The 22,038-nt window shown below is 42.4% G+C and overlaps 1 protein-coding gene across 1 annotated transcript in view; it reads left to right on the top strand.

The window, feature by feature from the left end:
* Positions 1-22,038, top strand: part of jph3b (junctophilin 3b) — a 62,426-nt gene that overhangs the window by 31,014 nt on the left and 9,374 nt on the right. Inside the window, exons 4-5 of the mRNA XM_074632130.1 lie at positions 9,320-9,444; positions 10,385-11,355. Coding sequence (XP_074488231.1) covers positions 9,320-9,444; positions 10,385-11,355 — 1,096 coding nt within the window. The remainder of the gene's footprint in view (positions 1-9,319; positions 9,445-10,384; positions 11,356-22,038) is intronic.

Here is a 22,038-nt window from a genome sequence, read left to right as displayed (position 1 = left end):
GAGCAAGAGCTAACGTGCACATTTAACTAAACCCGATGAAAGTTCAGTGCAGACAGTCCAGGTGCAGGTTGCTGCTTTTATAGGATAATTGTATTAATCCAACTTGATGCTCTGTTATAATTCAAACTGTACATACAGTACAGTTGTAGCCTGGTCTTTAAACCAGCTCTTTCTTTGTGGTACACACATGCTTGCACACACACACACAGAAATGTCTAACCCAGATTCCGACAGCAGCATAGCCGAGGACAGGACAGCCTCTCTCTGTGTGTCCCAGAACAGAGCAGCAGGGTATTTCCTTGTGGAACACCAGGAGAAACCCTGAGAGGTGAAACACAGTCACAGGATTTTCGCTGCAGATGCTCTTGGAGCTAAATGAAAGCACTATCTGGTTCAAGGATGATGCAGCTCTTTGTCCAACTTTCCTGGAGTGTGCGCATGTTTCTAAATAGGTTGGCTGTTTATGAACATTTATCCAACTTCTTAAAGGGACTCGATGTAAGAATCATAAATTGCTTGTTAACAGTGACACCTGTGGCCGTTAAGTCAACGACAGTCAGCGTCCTGTTGCTCACGCTTGTTCTCGCACTAGGTAGACGCGAGCGAGCATCGGTCAAAACAGTGAGGCGACACACACGAGACTGAACGTGACTGACAAGCATCATGTTGATTAACGTTAGCAACATTAGCAGCTAAAAACCACAATAATCCTCTATATATTTCATATGCTTTGCAGTAATGTTAGCTTACCAAATGAATCAAAGGCCCGGTTGATGTTCATCCTAGTGTTAACTTTTCCTGCTTCAGCCTCCTGACCGTGGTCAGAAGGCACAAGAGAGACACCGTAGTTTTGGTCTCCTGGGTCGGAGTCGATAACGTTACTTGCTCTGGAGTTAACCCCCGTCACTTCACTCAACAGCAGAGAAACAAGACACATTTCTGCACCAACTGCAACTTCCACTGTACATTCACTTCATATTCTCAAAGCTAAAATAACTACTGTTCTGCTGCTCTCTTGTTTTCTCTCACACTCGCCGCCGCTCTCGCTCTCTTGCTTCAGCACTCACTTCCCACGTGCACACACACTCCCACAACACTAGATATAACTTTGTTTTTTTGTGCCTCCGTGGAGTTTGTGTTGGACTCTGAGTTGTGGTGGTGGCTGGTCGTTTGTTGGCGTTAGCGGACTCCATTTTTCTAACCGAACATTAGCTATGGTTGCACACTGTTAGCCCTGTAAGCATAACTGAAATTAAAGGCATTCGCTCGCGCGCATGACGTCACGTCCGTTAAATTTTTCCGGAAAAAACGGCCCGCAGTCTTCACATTAAAAGCAGTCTACAAGCTGATAGAGGAAAATAGAAAGTCGTGGAAGGTCTAATTTTTTTAGGTTAGGTTACAACCTGTTCACCCATTGGCAATAAAACATTTATATGTGTGAAAAGTTACATACAGTCCCTTTAATGTTGATCCATGTCAGGAGGCAGAGCTGACCTTTGACCTGGTCAGGTTCAGCTTCAGAACAAAATCCCAGAGCTGGTAGACATTCGGTGTCAGCTGTCCACGTGCCTGATGTTACAGTAAATCCCGGATTTGTATGTGTGTGTGTATGATACTAGGCTGATGTGCCCTGATCACTGTTGTCACATGTGCTGATGTAACTGATGTGGCATCAGGCTACCTGTGATTAGTTGGTACCAGATAAACACACCAGTGACTCACTGTGCTTTGTGGACGGAGCCATTCACTGCAATCCTGTGACCTCGTTTCATCAGCAAGCCTAAAGCCCAATACACACTCTCACGCGCACACACACACACGCACACACACGGACACACGCAGACACACACACATCCCACATCCACCATTAGCGGTGATGCAAACCGGAAAGCTCTGTTAGATATTCAGGTATGAATCATCCTCATCAGCTGGTTCGGAGTAATGACGGAGATGATGGAGGAGCTTAGCATGAGTCCTGGATTAGACTAACTCTCCCTGTCTCTCCTCTCATCTCACCTCAGTGTGCCTGTGTTTGTCTTCATCTGTGTGTATCTCTTCCATCTGCTGTTTGCTTTGGTTCTCCTGTTCTTCGCTGTCCTCCTTTATCTCCCTCGTCCTTTTGGCCTTGGTATCCCTGCTCATTCAGTCTAGCTTCTTAACCCTCTGAGACCTACATAGACATGTTTTGGTCTTTTTTAGGGTGGTACAAGGGGCCTTTAGGGGGTGATAGCAGGTCAGCAGTATATGTTACATAGAAGTGGTGTACATCATCTGAAAGTTGGGTACATGAAGATTAATTTGAGATGCAGATCAGCAAGTTGTGTGTGTCAAGTTTTTCTAGTCATGAATCAGAAATAAACATGAATTTATTAATTCATTATTTAATTTAAATAAATTGTGAAAGTGTATAATGGCTTGGAACATTGTGATAGAAGTATATGATGGTCATTCCCATGCTCTATTATGGCTCATAAATTGTTGCAGCAATTTTTGGGTTGATATCATTTGAGTTGAGAAGTGTAAATATATTTTCGGCTCATTATGAGACTGTGACGAGCTGGATGTCGGATCACTTTCAGTTTATTTGAATTAGGCTACACAATGGTTGAATATGATTGGATAAAGGTCCAACAAAAAGTCTCATTAACCCCCCTATTCTGGCGCCTATGAACTTGAGAATGGAGTTGGAATTGAGAGACGACGTTTACAACCGAATTGCTTCACAAGTAGCCAGATTAAAAGCAGATTTTTAACCGATAAAAAGCTAAATCATCATCAGACGATAGCTAGTTGGTTCTGAGATTGCATTTCGGCCAATGCGTTCTGTCTCTTTTTGCTCTCCACGCAGACTATTTACCTGCATTCAACCAAAGCCCGCTCGAACATGATTGGTCAATACTGCTAGCACTCGTTGCCTCCATATCCAACATATGAATGCAAAATCTATTTATAGAGATTACTAAAGAAACTCATTGGTTTTACCTTGTTTCTGTTCAACTTTTCCCCTCCTAAGGTGAAACATACTATTTGAAAATGAACAGGACCGGACCGGAGGTGGCGTGTTGATATACACTTGTTACATGCCCAGTGTCCTTTCAAAAGAAATTTAATTTTTCACAGGAAGTTAGGTTTAGGCAACACAACCACTTCACTGACTAGTGACTCACTTGACTCACAGGACTGACGATACAGACGAGTCACATGATTAAAGACTGACGCAACAAAATATGTCAACGTTACTTTTAGTTTCACACAGGACACGAACACCGGTCTCCTAGTTGAAAGTGTTGTGTTTGTTTGACCCATCCACCAGCCCTCCCGCCCGCTCTTAACGGACTCTCACGCTATTAATACTACGTCACTTGCTCTGACAGCCGAATAACGCCGCAGGTGGGTTTACATTGCAGTTAGTTGAGTTAGTTGTTGCTAAAGGGGGCCTCCGTGCGTCGTTTTCTGATGCCGAGGGGCACTTACCAAACGGCGGTATTTGACGAGTTGGGAGTGAGAACAGGTTATACAGACATTCATTGTCTCTAAGGCCACCATGAGGTGAACATTGTAATTTGCCCATTAGATAGTGAATATGGTATGCCTGCTAAACAGCCCGATGTGAAACCAGACAGTGGACACAACGGCAGCCATGTCTAATGCCAGTGTTTGTGGCTCTCAAATTTACAGTAAAACCATATTTCTCATGAATCCCCCCACCCCCCGCCTTGCTTTAATGTAGAGATGTAGAGGTTGTCAAGTTTTCGACACTGCTGTAATCACGCTGTCTCACAATGAATCTGGTAGGGATTCACAACACCTTTTAACTCCATCTTCTTTCTTCCTTTTCAGTCTCTCCCCATGCCATTCTCCATTACACCCTCTGTACCTCTCCTTTATCACACACTCTCCTCCCTCCTCCTCATCACCTCCCTTCATCGCTCTTTCCTTTCTCTCTTCTTGCCCTCCATCTGCAACTCTTTTTTCTTTTGGACAGGATGTTGTGTTGTATCATCAAGCCCCTATTGAACAGGCATCTTATTCTCTGCAGGCAGTTGATTCATCCTGAAACAGGTTGTTCCCGGGGAAGAGAGGAGTCGGACAGGATATTGTGGAGGAAAGGATGAGAGAGAGAGAGAGAGAGAGAGAGAGAGAGAGAGAGAGAGAGATTAAAGAGGACCTATTGTGATTTTGTGCTGTTCCCTTTCCTCTAGTCTTTAGCCTAAAGTCCACGCCAAAGGGAGTTAAGGCCTTTGCACACCAAGTCCGTATTTTTCGTCAGAAATTGTTGCAATTGTTGTAAAAATAAATACGACCTCACGTTGTGTCAAACGTTGACACAACGACTCCGAAACTTTTGTCCGTCATTAAAGTTTTTGGAACAGGTTTGATTTCCTGCATTTTTCTGCATCCGTCTAAAGCCAAAGGAGGGTTGTTTGACCACTCAGAGCCACCGTCTGTTCAAACGCCATCATCCAAAATGGCATCTGATAAACATTCACTTTGTCTCCCCGCACAAATCGCTTTATGATAAAAAAAAATCAAAGAATACATAGATGCGGAATTAATTAAAGATAGATTGTGGCAGGTGATGGCAGAACAAACTGGAATCGGAGTTGATCACAAAACAAAGGATGTAAGCTACTAAAGATTAGACAGTAGTGATTGTGCTCTAGGCAGCTAAACGTTAGCTACTTGCTAATGTCATTCATTCATTTGCCCCGTTTGGGACTAGCAATATTCATTGCACCCACGTAGTTAATTCAGCTTTATCTCATATTGCGAATTTTCGCAACGAATAGAATAATAAAACGGATCAGACTCCTCACTTGAAGTCCCGCCTTTTCTTCTGTAACATGGTGATGTCACCAAGTTACACATTTGCATAATACCTGCCAAGCGGTTTGGTACGCCCTCAAACATAGCTAGTTAGAGTGGAGCTGGAGCTGAGTCCGAAAAGTTTGATTCGGTTGACCAATCCCAACAGAGTGGGCCAGCTGACCAATCAGAGCAGAGTGGGCTGGGCCTTAAACTTGCATTCTTTCTAATAGCCAGCAGGGGGCGACTCCTCTGGTTGCAAAAAGAAGTCTGATTGAGAAAATGACCCTACTTCTCACTTGATTTATTACCTCAGGAAACATCGTAAACATTTTATGGTCTCAATACAGCATGATGTTCATTTAGTAAATTATGGTCCAATTTAAAGTAAAATAGACCATAAAGCAGGGTATGCTTTAGGACGGGGCTACCTTGTGATTGACAGGTCGCTACCACGGCGTTGTCCGGTCTGGGTATTGTCAGTGTTTTTGTCTCAGAACTTTAACCCTTTCACAGTGTGTTTTCAGTTCATGAAAGTTAATTATAACCTTTCTGGCCAACTGAAAATGTCTTATTCAGCATTCAGTTGCACGTAGCTCCACCCTCTTGTGTCCATTCTGGTTGCAAAAAAACAAGATGGCGAGGGCTAAAATGCCGAACTCAAGGCTTCGAAACGGCAGTCCACAAACCAATGTGTGACGTCACGGTGACTACGTCCACTTGATACATACAGTCTATGGTGAGCACCGAAGTGAGAGCAGGTTGTGCCGAGAGAGTGTCTGCATGGGAAGCAGTTTATTCACGACACTTAAACCTTGTGAAAACGGGACTTCTGTCAAAATTTCTACATGTGATTATGTCATGTGCAACAGTAAGACAGTCTTCTTCTCTCTCCTTACACCTCACCTCCCCCACAACCAACAGGCATGCACTCACACACATGGTGGTGTTGAGTATACTGTGGGCCTGGCACAGCAGCGCTGGCAGAGAGGGGCAAAGAGAAACATTGAAGCAGAGAGGAAAAAATCAATAGCCATCGACATGCAACACTGCATCAAGACTGTTACTGCCCAGAGAGAGAAAAGGGAGGGAGGGATGGAGAGGTTATTTTACACGAGTCGAGAGCCCTTCGAAAGACTGAGAAAGATAGGCGAATGGAAAGAGAGACGAAGGTGAGAAGAGGGTTGTAATTGAGAGAAAAGATCTATTTGATATAACCAGAGAGAGAGAGAGACAGGGTGGGACAAGAGGCAGATGAAAAGGGGATTGTGATAAAGACGGAGGGAGCAATTAGGAAGAGACAGAAAGGAACATGGGAAGAAATAAAAGAAAGAGCGAGTGAGATATGAAAAGGAGGCTGTAAAGGAGCAGTTAGAGAGATGAAGGAGCTGTGAAGAGCCCGACAGGCAGAAGCAGTGAGATGAATTATTTTGTGATAGCAAACACATTTTCAAGCAAATGATTACAGAGCCTGTAAACAGATGAATACGTGCCTCATCACACTATAGCTCTGTAATAATTGCTACTGTGTGAGGTGTCATGTAATATGTTATGCTGTTCATGGTCTTGTGTGTTTGTGTGTGTGTGTTTATTCTCACCCTCTGGCTCAGGTGTCTTTTATAATGAGATTCATCAGCCACAACAACAGATAACTCAGATATGAATAAAGGGGTGCACACTGCATGTTCTTTTCATAATGATACCTGGGAATAAATGATTTATGGGGATATGATTGCATGGAGATGTACTATTTAAGTTTCCATAATCACAGGAGAAAAATGAGTTAGTGTTACTACGGCCTGCAAACAGTAAATACAAAATGAAATTGTACAAACACCATGTGGCTAAAATTAGCCTAAATTAACATATTCACATTAAAACTACTGGTCCCTTCAAATGGGGTCGTGTTTACCGTGATGATGAGAACAGTCCATATGAACCCTCTTGTGGTATTCACAACCTCGTGGAAAGTTTGTGAAAGCTCAGAGTTCACGAGTTGTGACGTGTTTGTTGATGTTGTCAGAAATGGCAGAGACCATGGAAGTTAATATATTGTAATTTTAGTTGTATATTGTTTTTCTTTGTAATTTTATAATATGTTTGAGGAAAATGTTGATATTCAACGCACCTGATTCGACTGTTATCAGGCCATTAAATGGGTGTTATCAGTCGCTATAAGCACCATAGATGTGGTTCGTTGTAAAAGTGAAAGTGAAACTTAAAAGCAGCACGTTCTAACATGTAAAACTGAATGAAACGTCACATTTTGAACACAAACAAAAATATTTCTTTAGGTTTAGGCAACAAAACTACAACTTCTTTAGGTTTAAGCAACAAAACTACAACTTCTTTAGGTTTAGGCATCAGCGGTATGTGGTCGTGTTTTGAAGGTAACCCACAAGTTGCGAAACTCTCGCAAGATGGTTATGGTTAGTTATTTACCTCGAGTTAGTTAAGGTTAGAATGGTTAATGGTTGGGATAGGTCGTCGTGCAGCAGGTCTCACAAGAGTTTTTACAAGTTTTCGCAATTTGTGGGTTACCTTCTAGGCACAACTCCGGAGGGTGTGTGCAACACTTCTGCAACAGTGCCAAGACGGCGTTATCAGCTATAACCACTGTATGAGAGCAGTGCAGAGTGGCGGCTGTAAGCTAGCCAATGGGGCACGCTCACATGCACGAACATGCACTAAAATGCCCGCTATGTCATACATTACATAGACAATAGTTGTTTGAGGCTATATTAATGCTCTGGATATTGTATTTGCACCTTTAGCACCTTTAAGTTGGCAAACAACAAAACTCTGCATCATAGCTAACATCTGGTGAGGTGTGGTACAGCCGAACTCACAATTTACGTAGCTGTTTTCCTTTACATAGTTTTCTGTTCTGTCAAGAGCATAAAATAATGATTTCAAAAAGCTCCTTTTTTCAGGTGAGAAAAATGTTGGGTTAGTGTGGTCAAAATGGCAAGAAAAAGAAAAGTTGTCTATAGCCCGCACTCTAACTCGTGTCTACCCTGTCGGGTTAACTGGTTGTGGGTTGGACAATAAACGTTAACAACTTGTTTTTACGTGGGTCCCAACTAGGCATGGGACGATATGAAAATTTCATGTCACGATTATCCCAGCCAAAATTGATGATGATGAGTAATTCACAATATTATCACAATAATCGTAGTGTAATAATAAAATATGCTTCAAACTTTTAAAATGGCACTACAACAGGCTGGCATCACTTTAACTTACAGTACATTTTGTCAAGAAACTAATATATTTATTGCATCACAGATAGGACACATCTTTTTTTAGTGAAAAACAAATAAAAAAAAACCTCTTAAATAAGGTAATCATAAATCATAAGTTCTGCTTCTGAAATAAAGGATAAATAAATAAATAAAACAGCAACATTGCTCGAGTCTGTTCTTTCTTACATGATAATTCCTTTATTTTTAAAACCAGGCTCTAATTTTCACTTCTCTACCATGATAGCTATGGAGGACGGAACCTGCCAAAATAAATAATAAATGAATAAATAAATAAATAACTCAATAAATAAATAAATAAATATGTCATTAAATGTAGCAAAGATTATATTAAAAATAAATGTAGCCATTATTTAATTGATAAAAGGTGACATAAATTGGTATTTCTGTTTTAATTTACTTCTTTATTTATTTATCTTTGTATTAATTCCCTTTTATTTATTTTATTTTATTTACTTTTTCTGTTTAGTGTTTCCTTTAATTTATTTATGTATTTTTTTTTGCATTCATATTACAATTTATTTTATATTTATTTTTAAATGTATGTACATTTATATATGTATGCATTTATTTATTTTATTTATTAATGCACGATTTTCCTTTTGCATTTCACCTCTTATTTATTTCCCCAAACTTATTTATTCTATATTATTTTCTTTATATATTTCTTTACACATTTCTTTATGCATTTCTGCCTCTTTATGCAAATAAGGGGGTTGTCACTCAACGTGTGTCATCATGGGGTCAGGGTGCATGACTATATGCTAGCTAGCTAGCTCTCACGGTGTCTGCTTCGTTCTGATTCTTCAATTTGCATACATTTACCTGAACCATGAAAGGATTGGCTCCACATTGCGATGTATCCCATCAGCCCTTGGGCAACAAACACCAGAATCCAATATAAAGTTAATGGAGGTGAACTGGTTGCGTCTTGTGTGTATTGAATAAACCAGGGCTCAACCTCAAATACCCCTATATCAGTGAAACACTGAAATACTGTGGTGCACTGTTGGCACTTGTATTGTTGCAAAGGTCAGTTACTGTGGGGTTTTTATAGTATTTTTGGACAGTGTTTTTCTATTCTGTTCTGTTCTACTGAACTAGAATTCCATATCTCCTACCAACCGGCTGTACTTTTTTCTTAAAGGATTTAGTTTTTGGACACCACTGAGGATGACTCTGAATGTTTAAAGTTAAAGTTTGATTTATTTATTGTCCTCTAACTTTGTTTCCTGTCTTCTGTGCGTCAGGACGGCTCATGCGCAGGGTAAAGCAGAGGCAGCAGTAGGAGCAGCTCAGAAAGCCCAGGAGGAGAGTCGCATGGCGAGGGTCACCGCCAAGCAGTTCTCCCCTTCCTTCCAGCACCCAGGAAACGGTGGGCACACACACATTCACCAAAATCACAACATACATATTTACTCAAATGCCGCACATGTCCATAGTCCACAAACCCAGCCAAGTAGACTATATATGTAAGAACACGTGTGCCTACACATGCGTGAACAAACAAAATACATATGTGTGTGTGGGATGGTGATAAAGGTCAGTGTAAGCCACCCTCCAGCTTTGTGTTTCTGCCTCTGTCACTTACACTTGTACAGCGCTGCAGGTAGCCAACCCACAAGAACATGCGCTACTCAGTGCAGTGACACACACACACACACTGACTTTATGACATGTACTGTACACTCCCACACACGGATACCTGAGATGACAGTGATTGTTCTTTTTGCCATCTATTCTGCTCTCAGCAGCCGTCTGTTTCTATTATTGTCAGGACATCTATGTCAACAAGTATCAGTGCTGATATTTTGCAACATGTTTGTGTTGATACGTACGTCCTGGACATCGAGTTCCTTAACGCTGGCCCACACTACAAGATTTTTCAAATCTTAACAGATGTTGAAAATGTGAGAGAACCCATAACGACATGTTATGTTACATTAACAGTTTAGTTCCTATAGTGTGTGGAGAGAGACGATTTGGCCAAAACAGCACACCACACACTAACAGATTCCATTCATGAACAACAAGAGTCCCAACTAAAAACTAGGCCAACAAACGCTCACCGACGGCCCCAAACTGTCCAACGGCCGACCGTCGGCTTGGTGTGTCAGGGCCTTAACATGTTCTGAGATAATATGCATGTCATTGTTGGCTGTGCTGATTTTTTTGGCTGCCATTTAAACAATTTTAAAGCAGTAAGCAGCGATGGCCGTGTAATGCCAACAAGCATGGAGCCTGTTTCATAGCTCTCCCCACCTCACCGCTTCCCAAAATGTTCGTCATCTTTTGGTGTCATCTGTGTTTTGCAGGCATGGAGGTGCAGCGTCCCAAACGCCAGGTGTCCAGCGAGGTGGAGGGTGAGGGGTTGTCGAGTAGCGCCGGCACCGCCGACAGCCCCGACCTCTATGTAAAGAGCGCGGGCTCCGACGACCCCTCCAACGACGCCGCCACCCCTGACCTCAGCCCCCCTTCTTCCTCACCGCCCCACACCCCGCCTCCCCCCGCCCGGCCGTCCCAGCGCACCAAAAGTGCCCGCTTCCACCGGCAGAGCGCCGTGGACCACGGGGACAAGACGAAGGACGGAGGAGAAAAGGGTGAGAAAGGTGGGGGAGGAGGGCAGACGGAGATCCAGGTGTTGATGGAGGGAGGAAGCGGGGGAGGTGAAGACGGCGGAGGAGGAGGGAAGGGGGAGTACCCACGGGCCAACAGCTGGAGCGAGGACAAGAGGAGAGGGGTGTTGTCAAAAGGAGGAGTTGGGCTCAGCGGACGAGGAGCGAGCCGGACCAACGGACACAAACACAGCTCCTCCAATCACAAGTCCCGGGAGCACGGATCATCCAATCACAGACAGACCAGAGGAGACAGGTGGACGGAGTCGTCCTCGTCTGCCTCTTGGACGTCGGGGCACAGGGGTGTGCACGGTAGGGGAGGCCGGCTACTGGAGCAGGATGAGGAGAAAATGAGCAATTATGAGATGGAGATGAAGCCTTTACAGCCCAGAGACTCCACTACCCACAAGCCCCATGGGCACGGGGAGGAGAGGCCCGGGCACAGTCAATCTCACGGAGAGGGGCGCTCGCACACTGTGCAACGACAGAGGCATAAGAACCGTGAGGGGAGGGAGGGGGGTAAAGACTCAGCGCACAAGCTGGACAGACCGGGGGAAAAGATGGATTCACGGCCTCTACGTCGGGACCTCACCCTCTCCCCCCCTCTGAAGTCCTCCCCCATCACACCGGATCAGCAGGACCACAGCCTCATGCTGAGCAAAGGCAGCTCGGTAAGTCTCATACTGAGCACACTAACACGACTCTGGTACACGCAAATACAAAGATGAGATTACAGCTACACAAGATTTTCACAAAACTGCTGATATCCTCATCACGGCACTTTCCTTTCAGGTGATTTGTATGGTCACTGGCTGAAAACCCTTCTGGTGCACAAGCAGTTTGAGTTGAAATTTAGGAGATAAATGCCCTTTCAAAACATGCCTGTTTAGAAAAGGCCAAATGCGTAGCTTAACACACCTAGGTCGTGGTTACTTGCAGTCAGAAACATCTGTGAAATACTGTTAGTGGAGGTAATTTCCAAATAGGCGTATTAGTTGCTTGCCTTGACGTAACCACTGCCATTATAGAGTCCATTAACTATAATGTAAACCCATCCACGGCAACAGTAAACGCTCCCAGAAAGTATGGTGGCGTAGTTTAAAGAGTGAAAAGACACACTAAGGGGCGGGAACGGAGGTGGATGGGTCAAACAAACACAAGGCTTCATCCAGGAGACGCTGTTTGTGTCCCGTGCACTCATTTTCACTTTCACGTTGCAATCAGCTGTTCGTTCGTGTCCCATGTTCGCAATGTTCAGTGTCATTTTCACTGTCCAAACATAGTAGTTTTAAGCCCAACCATATAGTTCTTTCCCAAACCTAACCTAACACCTAAATAAAGTGACGCCAAGAGGCGAGACAAAGCGGTGGTATGTGACGAGTTGGGATGAGAACGTGTTGGACAGACGCTTTGTAGTTAGATACAATGAAATCTGGTTGAAATTTTGCTTCTGTGCAAAAAACTGAGCAAGTTATTTAATGTGATGAGTAAAAATATGAACTTCTTTGTATTTGTTGGAGGGACTGTGTTCACTGCTTTCAGTAAACTCCAGCAAGTACTTCCAGTATTACTTCGAGTAACGTCAGTATTTTGCTCATTGCTCTGGATTTGGCGCTCCAGTGTCTCTCTATCGATCGCCACAAATTCCAAGCACGGGCATTTGGATGGAGCCGTTTTTGAGCTTCCACAAACCTTGTGTGTCTTCTGCTGCCTGTCATGAAACTGTGTATATTGTTCCTTTATCAAAGAATGCGCTAACGTGCCCTGACACCTTTGGCGCTGCACAGAGTCACAAATTCAGTCTGTGAGAATTACAGTGGACACACACGGCTTGAGGAAAAGTTTGTTTTAGAATCACAAGAAACACCTTGTTTCCTAATATAACGGAGGCCTCGTTGAAACTGAAGCCAACGCACAGAGAGTTGCAGTGGTTCAATCACCCGTAGTAGCATCTCTGAAATACCACTTGCGCCCATGTCACTTGTGTCCATGAACCCGATTGCTCATTCTTTTATTTTCCCTGCGTGAAAATATCTCACCCAAACAGCTACGAGTTCACGCTTTGACTCATCCTTATATGCTATCAGGGTATAATAGGTGCCTGGTGTTTCACAGACTTCTGCTTTGATCACGCACAACAGCAGCAAGGAGGCTGCCAACTCCAGCAGCTCATTCTGAACATCTGGACTCATCAAAGTTCTGTTTCTGGGCAGCTGATCTAGACGATTTTGAATCTGTGGATCATATTTGCACAGGAATTTGAACAGTAACAATAAAGTTTCCTTTATTGCAATGGTTCCCAACCCGGGGTCCAGGCCACTGTTAGGGGGATGCACCAGGATTTGTCTGCTCTGAGGTTGTCAACATTTGATTCGCTCATGTATAACTAAAATCATAATAACACACTTATTGGATGGTTTTTACAAAAGTCTGTATACAAAGCTATTTAAAAAAACATACTTTTTGAACGGAATATTCAGTTTCAAGCCATATTTATTGGCGTTTAGCCTTTCAAAAACAACATTTTCACTGCGGTCAAAGGCCTATTTTCTCTCCTGGTTGATGAACCCATATTAACAGGGCGGTCAAGCAGTAGTCTAACAACACCATAAATTACATTTATTTAACCACAATAACAAAAAATCTATTTCGGCACTAACAATATTATAATAAATGAATTAAGTCGTTACAAAAAAAAATCATACTATGTATCAGCGCTCGCATGGCGAATCTATCAAGACATCATCACTTTATTTATGTTGATGAAACTAATGAGTTCTATTCATTACAGAAAGATGATGTAATAAAAAAAGACTAACTCTTAGACACAAATAGGGGGGGGGGGCTTGAAGGAAAATAGGTTGGGAACCACTGCTTTATTGAGAGCATCTGCATTTTCCCTGTGTCCAAGTAGGGGGATGTCCTGCTTGGCACAAAACAGTACAATATCCAAAACCACTTTTAGATGGTCGTGGGTACCAATAAAACCCATTTTCATTCACATATCTTGTTAAAACAAATTTGCATAACGCGTTACTATCACGTTACCTTTGACAGCCCTAATTTGCACAAATTATTCTCATTTGGTCTGAAAAGACCATTAATCCAAAGGCAAATTAAACACACACAACAGGTAAACAATTAATCAAGTTTATATTTATTTATTTTCTTACATAATTGTTTGCTATTTTCTGTGACAAAATGCATTTTGATCAAACTTTGCTGGGTGGGCCAGTGCCGCCCAGGCCCATTACTGGCTATGCGCCTGGTTTGAACCTCTGCATGGCTCCGTTTGGCCTTAATATCACCCAGAACAGCAGCTGTATGGTGCATTTGTCATATCTGTCATGTCACTGCCACACATTGATTTGACTAAAAGGATTTGTTGCCCACTGTCATGAGGATACATTCCATCCCCAGTGACATAACACAATGTTATCCCACATATTAAGATAATCCTGGGAGAGAGGCACAAGGTTTAACCTTGTGAAATAAAGAAAGATTTTTTTTTTGTACTATGAGCAAGCAGGGAGGATTACGCCGTTTTAATATAATTTTTTGGCTACGTCTTGACTCAGGCTGGTGGACGGCCCTGACCACGCTAATCCTGGATGATAATACGGTCGCAGCATTAGCTAATGAAACCAACAGGAAAACCACACATCGTACGATACAGACATGCACTGAGCACATTAGAAATACAAGCTCTCTCTCACACACACACACACACACTCCACTTGTGTGTAAACTGTTAAATGCAGTTCCACACTCCTCGCACAACTTGCTCACTGTAATCCAAATTTGTCTGCAGCAGTGTGAGGACTCTGGCACAGTGGATGAAGTCGGTTATTTAGTAGTTTATCTGCTGCTACCTGCTATGTGAAAATATGAAGCCTAAAACACACACACACACACACACACACACACACACACACACACACACACACACACACACACACACACACACACACACACACACACAGATATACAGGCAGAGAGAGAACCCCAGCGGTCCTCTCTGCACCTTAGTAACAGCAGACTGGCAAACTAGCCCCTTCCTCACAGAAGGCCCCCTATTGGTTAACCAGCGCTCTGTTGCTAGGGAACAGCTTATGCCTTGCTTCAGCGGCGGCCAATCGGTGGGCGTGTGTCAGTGACAGGGCGGCGGGGGGGCGAGTGGAGGTGGGGTGTGTGTGTGTGTGTGTGTGTGTGTGTGTATGTGTGTTTGCAGCCGCAGAGAAGCAAGCGAGATTTGTGTAAGACAGGTTCGCAGCACACATAGATACTATCACAGTCCGATAAATACGCACAGGGAGCGCTGCAAACACCATGGGAACGCTGGGGCTGATCCGACACACAGACACACAAAGGAGCTCTTTTTACCAATCCATCAATCAATCAATCAATCAAACTTGATTGATATGGTGCTTTTTGTGCAAGATTGCAATACAAAAGTGCATTACATAGAAACAAACAAACAAAAAAATGCTTTCTCTTTTACTCTATCCAGTATGAAGCATCCAAAATACAAAAATAGCACTGCACCTCTGTGTCCACTCAAAGACATCAACCAGACGTCATCATGGAACACAGAAATGAACCTCTGTGCATCCCAAAGGCTCATATTTACAGGAACAACACCTCAGTAAGATGCGTCCCCAGACGACCGAGCCCTTCATGGCCCACAATAACAAAAACTAACATGATGACAAAGAGATCTTAAAAGTACAGAAATAAAATGACATTAACAATTAAGGAACAGGTTAGTAGATAAACGTGAGCTAAAAATAATATCTTATGATTTTGCTTGGAAATGTCAACAGATTGTGACGCCATCGGCTCCAGATTGACACTAGAACCTGCTTCTCTATTGGTCTTAGTGGTAGATCATGGCACAACTGAAAGGCCAGTGCCAGGCGAAGGAGCAGATTTAGCAGGGACACCTCTTTAAAGGGATAGTTCCGATTTTTTTAAGTGGGGTTGTATGAGTTACTTATCCATAGTCTGTGTATTACCAACAGTTGATAGCGGTCGGCACGCCCCCAGTTTGGAGAAACAGACAGGAGTACCGGCACGGGAGCAAAACAATGTATTGCTGTGGACGGGGGCAGCAGCAAGGCGTATTTTAGCCAACTAAGAAAATCAATATCAGTTTGAGTCTAAAATACATTTAGAATATTTTCACTGCCATCAGAAGGCCCTTTCCAAAGGGGAACTGAAGCCGTTATATCCGTCTATGCACTCTTTAAAGCCATCTGACTCCATTGACAAAAACAGTCATTTTACCTCACAGGTAAAGTTAAAATGACTGTTTTTATAAATGGAATCTGGTGGCTTTGAAGAGAGCATACAAAATATATTTTTTGTGTTTTTCTATTATTATTATTAGGGCCCGAGCACGAAAGTGCCAGGACCCAACGGTGTCCTGGCACGAAGTGCAAGGAACCTATTGTTTTTCTGCAGATTATTATTTTTCTGCCACTAGATCGCGTTTTTGACGACCTTAGCCATCCCCAAAACTCACAAAAAGTGGAGTATGCGTCAGAACTGGTGGGAAATTCAATGTTCTGGAGTGACTGGGCTCGGGTTTCTCCAGGGGGCTCCATAGCGCCCCCTAACGTACGCAGTTTTTCCGAGAAAGTTTCTTCGATCTTCACGAAATTCAAGTATGTCATTGCTCACGCCCTCATACCTGGATTAAATGATTTTGAGATTTCTTCGGCCAACAGGAAGTCAGCCATGTTGGACTTCCTGCGTGATTTTAGAATTTACGAACGCATATTTGAAGACTTTAGGATGCACAAAAATTTATGAAACTTTACACACACATCCAAACTAGTAATTACTTAATTTTAGTGGTGAAATTTTGCTTGGGCGTGGCATGTTGGCTCTCTAGCGCCCCCTTATGTCTTTCAGATTTTGAACATACTTTTAGGTACTCGGAATCTCATAAAATTTGGCAAAATGATAGACACCTGTGAACTTTATGTAACTGCATAGCCATTAGGCTCCGTGTGTTTTTATTCGGCTCTATAGCGCCCCCTAACGCGTTGAAATTTTAACTTTGTCAAAGTTGATCCGATATTCATGAAATTTGGTATGCATATCCCACTCATCATTTGAAACATATTCCTCATTGGGTTTCATTAGCCCCGCCCACCCAGAAGTCGGCCATATTGGATTTTTATGTCATTTTTGCGTTTTATTGGCCGCGTACTTTAACGAACTCCTCCTACAGATTTGATCAGATCGATTTGAAATTTGGTCAGGACCATCTCAAGACCTTGAGGATGAAAAGTTATTAAAATGATGAGCGTTCACTTAACGAGCGGACCGTGGCGTGGCGGCCATTTTGAGCCATTCGCCAGTTATTGTAACTCAACTGTACATAGTCCGATCTGCCCCAGATTTCTCAGGTATGATGGTGGTACAGTCTTGATGACATGTATATGAAAAAATATACTCATAGCCCCGCCCCAAGACGTTAGCCCCGCCCCCTTTCATATCTCATGAACCGTTTATAGTAGAGTCTTGTGGGATGTGTCATATCACTCAGCAGAGAGTGGGTTAACCCTAACTCAACTGTACATAGTTCGATCTGCCCCAGATTTCTCAGGTATGATGGTGCTCCAGTACTGATGGCATGTATATGAAAAATTATACTCATAGCCCCACCCTAAGACGTTAGCCCCGCCCCCTTTCATATCTCATGAACCGTTTATAGTAGAGTCTTGTGGGATGTGTCATATCACTCAGCAGAGAGTGGGTTAACCCTAACTCAACTGTACATAGTTCGATCTGCCCCAAATTATCATTTGAAACATATTCCTCATTGGGTTTCATTAGCCCCGCCCACCCAGAAGTCGGCCATATTGGATTTTATGTACGATTTTCCCAATTTTTCGCGTTTTATTGGCCGCGTACTTTAACGAACTCCTCCTACAGATTTGATCATATCGAGTTGATATTTGGTCAGGACCATCTCAAGACCTTGAGGATGAAAAGTTATTAAAATGGTGAGTGTTCACTTAACGAGCGGACCGTGGCGTGGCGGCCATTTTGAGCCATTCGCCAGTTATTGTAACTCAACTGTACATAGTCCGATCTGCCCCAAATCTCTCAGGTATGATGTTGCTCCAGTACTGATGACATGTATATGAAAAAATATACTCATAGCCCCGCCCCAAGACGTTAGCCCCGCCCCCTTTCATATCTCATGAACCGTTTGTCGTACAGGCTTATGGGAGGTGTCATATCACTCAGCAGAGAGTTCCTGTTTCATTGGTGAAGGTTATGCCCGCCCCCTACACATTAGCCCCGCCCCCTTTCATAACTCATGAACCGTTTGTCGTAGAGTCTTGCGGGAGGTGTCATATCACTCAGCAGAGAGTGCCTGTTTCATTGGTAAATGTTATGCCCGCCCCCTACACATTAGCCACGCCCCCCTTCATAACTCGCGAACCGCTTGTCGTAGAGCCTTGCGGCAGGCGTCGTGGCGCTCGTCAGAGTTTTGGTTTCGCGTCGGTCGGCGTCCCGCCAGCAACCCCGACCCGCGAGCAGGGGCGAGGGCCCTTTCATCGCTGCGTGCAGCTATATTTATTATTATTATTATTATTATTATTATTATCACCATCATCATCATCAGAATCAGCATCATCATTCACATTCATTATTATTACTTTTTTTATTAGTAGTATTTGCTCAGGTTTCTCTCTTTCCTCTCTATCAGTTTCAAATATATCCACACTCATATACTCGTGTGTGCCTTACGTAACCAGCCTTAGAAAACAACGACCGGTTTGCATATTCATAATATTTCTTTAACGCATTAACGCAATAATATTTCAGAGGTTGTAGCGGGCTCAGTTTTAAAGGTAGAGAGAAGATACTGGCATCATATAAAACTAGAAAAACCTAAGGAATCCATTGGTACCAGTGTTCATAAAAGTTAATTTTAACCTTTCTGGTCGCCTGAAAACGTCTCATTCAGGATTAGGTTGTACTTAGCTCCACCCTCTCGTGTCACTTCTGGTTGCAAAAAAACAAGATGGCTAATGATTAATAACGCGTTAACACACATCCATTTTAACGCCATTAATTTCTTTAAGTGGGCTCAGTTTAAAAGCTAGAGTGAAGATACTGGCATCATATGAAACTACAAAACCTAAGGAATCCATTGGTACCAACCATGTCATACTAGCTTGTCGAGAAGGAGGCTAAATGGCACTCCAAACTTGAAGAATCTACCACCAAAGAGACTTCAAAAAAGGTGTATGTATACACAATATGTCCTCTCCTGCTGACTCTGGTCTGGCGGGCCACAAAAGAAAGCATTACGGTATTGTAGTCAAGCCTGCTAGTGATAAAAGCATGTCTGTCGGTATCTGTGTGGGAAAGATGTGGCTGTACTTTTGCATTATTTCCTAAGATGATAACAGGCAGTGCTGGTGATATTTTATATGTCAGCATCAAAATTCAGATAAGGATCAAAAAGCAGACCAAGGTTACTAGCTTGGTGCTTGATGTTTTGTGTCAAGGATTTGAAGTCACTGCAGAGCGTATGTCTCTGAGCTTGTGCTCTAATTATTAAAACTTCTTCCTCTGATCAGTTGTAGGAAAGTTTGTGACATAAAAGAGTATAGTGTGGTGGGCGGTGGTGTAGCGTGCCATTTTCATGCAGGAGACCGAGGTTCAATTGGTACCAACCATGTCATATTAGCTTCTTGCGAAGGACGTTAAATAACGCTCTAAACTTAAGCTAAATTTTGGCGAGGAAAAACTGGAAAAAGGGGTCCCTTGACCTCTGACCTCAAGATATGTGATTGAAAATGGGTTCTATGGGTACCCACGAGTCTCCCCTTTACAGACACGCCCACTTTATGATAATCACATGCAGTTTGGGGCAAGTCATAGTCAAGTCAGCACACTGACACACAGACAGCTGTTGTTGCCTGTTGGGCTTGAGTTTGCCATGTTGTGATTTGAGCATATTTTTAATGCTAAATGCAGTACCTGTGAGGGTTTCTGGACAATATTTGTCATTGTTTTGCGTTTTTAATTGATCATACATTTGCATAAAGCAATCATATTTGTCCACTCCCATGTTGATAAGAGTGTTCAATATTTGACAAATCTCCCTTTAAGGTACATTTTGAACAGATACAAAAATTAGTGATTTATTTGCGATTAATCGCGATTAACTATGGACAATCATGCGATTAATTGCGATTAAATATTTTAATCGATTGACGGCCCCAATATAAACATAAAATTGAATTTAATACATTGGCCCCATTGTCATATCCGATCCAGTTATTTGAATCGGTATCGTCCTGATATCCGATCCAGTATCGGAATCGGTGCATCCCTACATTTTCACATTACACATAGTCATTTTATTCGTTATTAATGGCATCAAGGTGAATAAAGGTTTCCAATGATTTTAATCAATAATTGCTTGAAATTGGCCTTAAGGACATAAGTTACTTTTCTTTAACAGATGCTTCACAGTGGCAGTTCTCCGTGCCAGTAAGCAGGAAAATGATTTGTTCTTTGCCAGCACTTCATCCTCAGGATAATAAGCTTTCTGTTATTAATGGTGTTTTGTAGGGTCAAGGGAGCTGGTGGGGAGATTAAATTGCATTTCTCTATTAACGGCAGACAAAGTTCCGAGCAAAGGGAAAAGGACGCCAATCTGGGGCTCACACTATTTTTACCGTGATTATACTTAACCTGATCTTTGTTATCTCTGAAGAATACTGCTCTGTGCATTTTCATGATTTTACACCATGAGGATTAAGAATAAAATGGCTCTGTCATTTTTTGTTTTTGAAAAGTAAGTAGTAGTTATTAAAGAAATTGGTGGTGAGTTCATCATTCACTTATAGATTTGAAGACATAATAATAGAAAATGCTGCTCAGAGTGTTGTACCAGTCACTTAAGGAGTAGAATAGATTGATTTAAAAATACATGGTAGTAAAACAGTAACATACTGTTGATGAATATAACATGTACAAAAGGCAATGGGAGATTTGCTTAAAATTCATTATTGTAAACTGCTACCACCATTTCCTTTAAAAAATAATGAAGTAAAAAAAAAAGACGGAATTCATGCAATAATTTATGTGAAAAGGGACATGCCATTTCACTTACTTCTTATCTTGTTTTACCTTATGTTGAGGGCAGATTTAAAGGACCAGTGTGTGGAATTAGATGAATCTATTGGCAGAAATGGCTTAGAATGAGTCCTCCATATCTACATAGGGAGCGGGTCCTCTTCACAGAGTCCGCCATGTTGCTCCGCCGTTTTCTGCAGTAGCCCAGAACGGACAAACCAAACACTGTCTCTAGAGAGAGCCTTTTGCTCTTTTATGTTATCTGAAGGCCACCGTAGTTCTCCGACACGCTTGTGAGAGTGCAAAACTGTGGTAATGCCAGCTGACCTCTGACTGTTGTTGCTCCTAAAGTAGGCGAGGTGAAGGTGCTCGTTACTGCAGTCTTTGAAAGGGAGCGGAGGGGTACTCAGTTGGTTGCAATCTGCAGCCACACCGCTAGATCCTCCAATCCTACGTACTGCTCCTTTAACTGACCTTTTTCCTCAAAAAAGTGGGGAAAATGATTTTGTACTTTTGAAATGTGTTTGAATACAACAGTAAATTTCACTACCAAAAAAATGAAGAGTGAAATCGACAAGTTGCAAGCTAAGCTAATCAGGAATGAGTCCTAAAACACAGAAATGAGTTTAGCACTTTTAGTTCCCTCGTCTGGAAGTCCCCGTTTTTTTTTTTAATCGGTTTTTAGTTAGATGCCTGAAATAAAATCTCTGGTTAACACAAGCTTAAGAGATTTTAACGTTTTGTTCTACGATATAAAATACATAAATAAATACTCCACTCGCGAATTTTGAAGTCTTTATGTGTCTTATAAAAGGCGGTTGCTAACAAATGGCTAAATCAAACATCATCACGCCGACTCGTCTGTCTTTACAACCTTGTTGTGTATACTCGTTTATAGCCTATAACGTTAGCTTTTTACTTCTGGTGATTGCATTCACACTTCAAAAATCATAGAAGTGGTGTTCATTTGTGGAGATTATCTTGCTGAACAAAATGTGTAAGTATCATAAACGTTTGTTTACCACAGAGCTTATTTTCTGCAATGGCTTTTTGTCGAGGGAACCCAGTGCGATGCTGACTTCCTGGTTGGCCTACAGAAATACGCCATCTCTGGAGCACTCTATTTAGAGTTGCATCAATCTTCTAACTCTCAGCAAGAAAGCAGATCAGTTTATTTTCCAACATGTTCACCTAGTGGTTTAATAGAAGAACCTGTCTCTATAATCTGAGAGTTTCCA

Source organism: Sebastes fasciatus, chromosome 4, assembly GCF_043250625.1.
Source record: "Sebastes fasciatus isolate fSebFas1 chromosome 4, fSebFas1.pri, whole genome shotgun sequence".
NCBI classification, from domain to species: Eukaryota; Metazoa; Chordata; class Actinopteri; order Perciformes; family Sebastidae; genus Sebastes; species Sebastes fasciatus.
The sequence above is the reverse complement of the archived record's forward strand: the minus strand, read 5'-3'. Positions and strand labels throughout refer to the sequence as shown.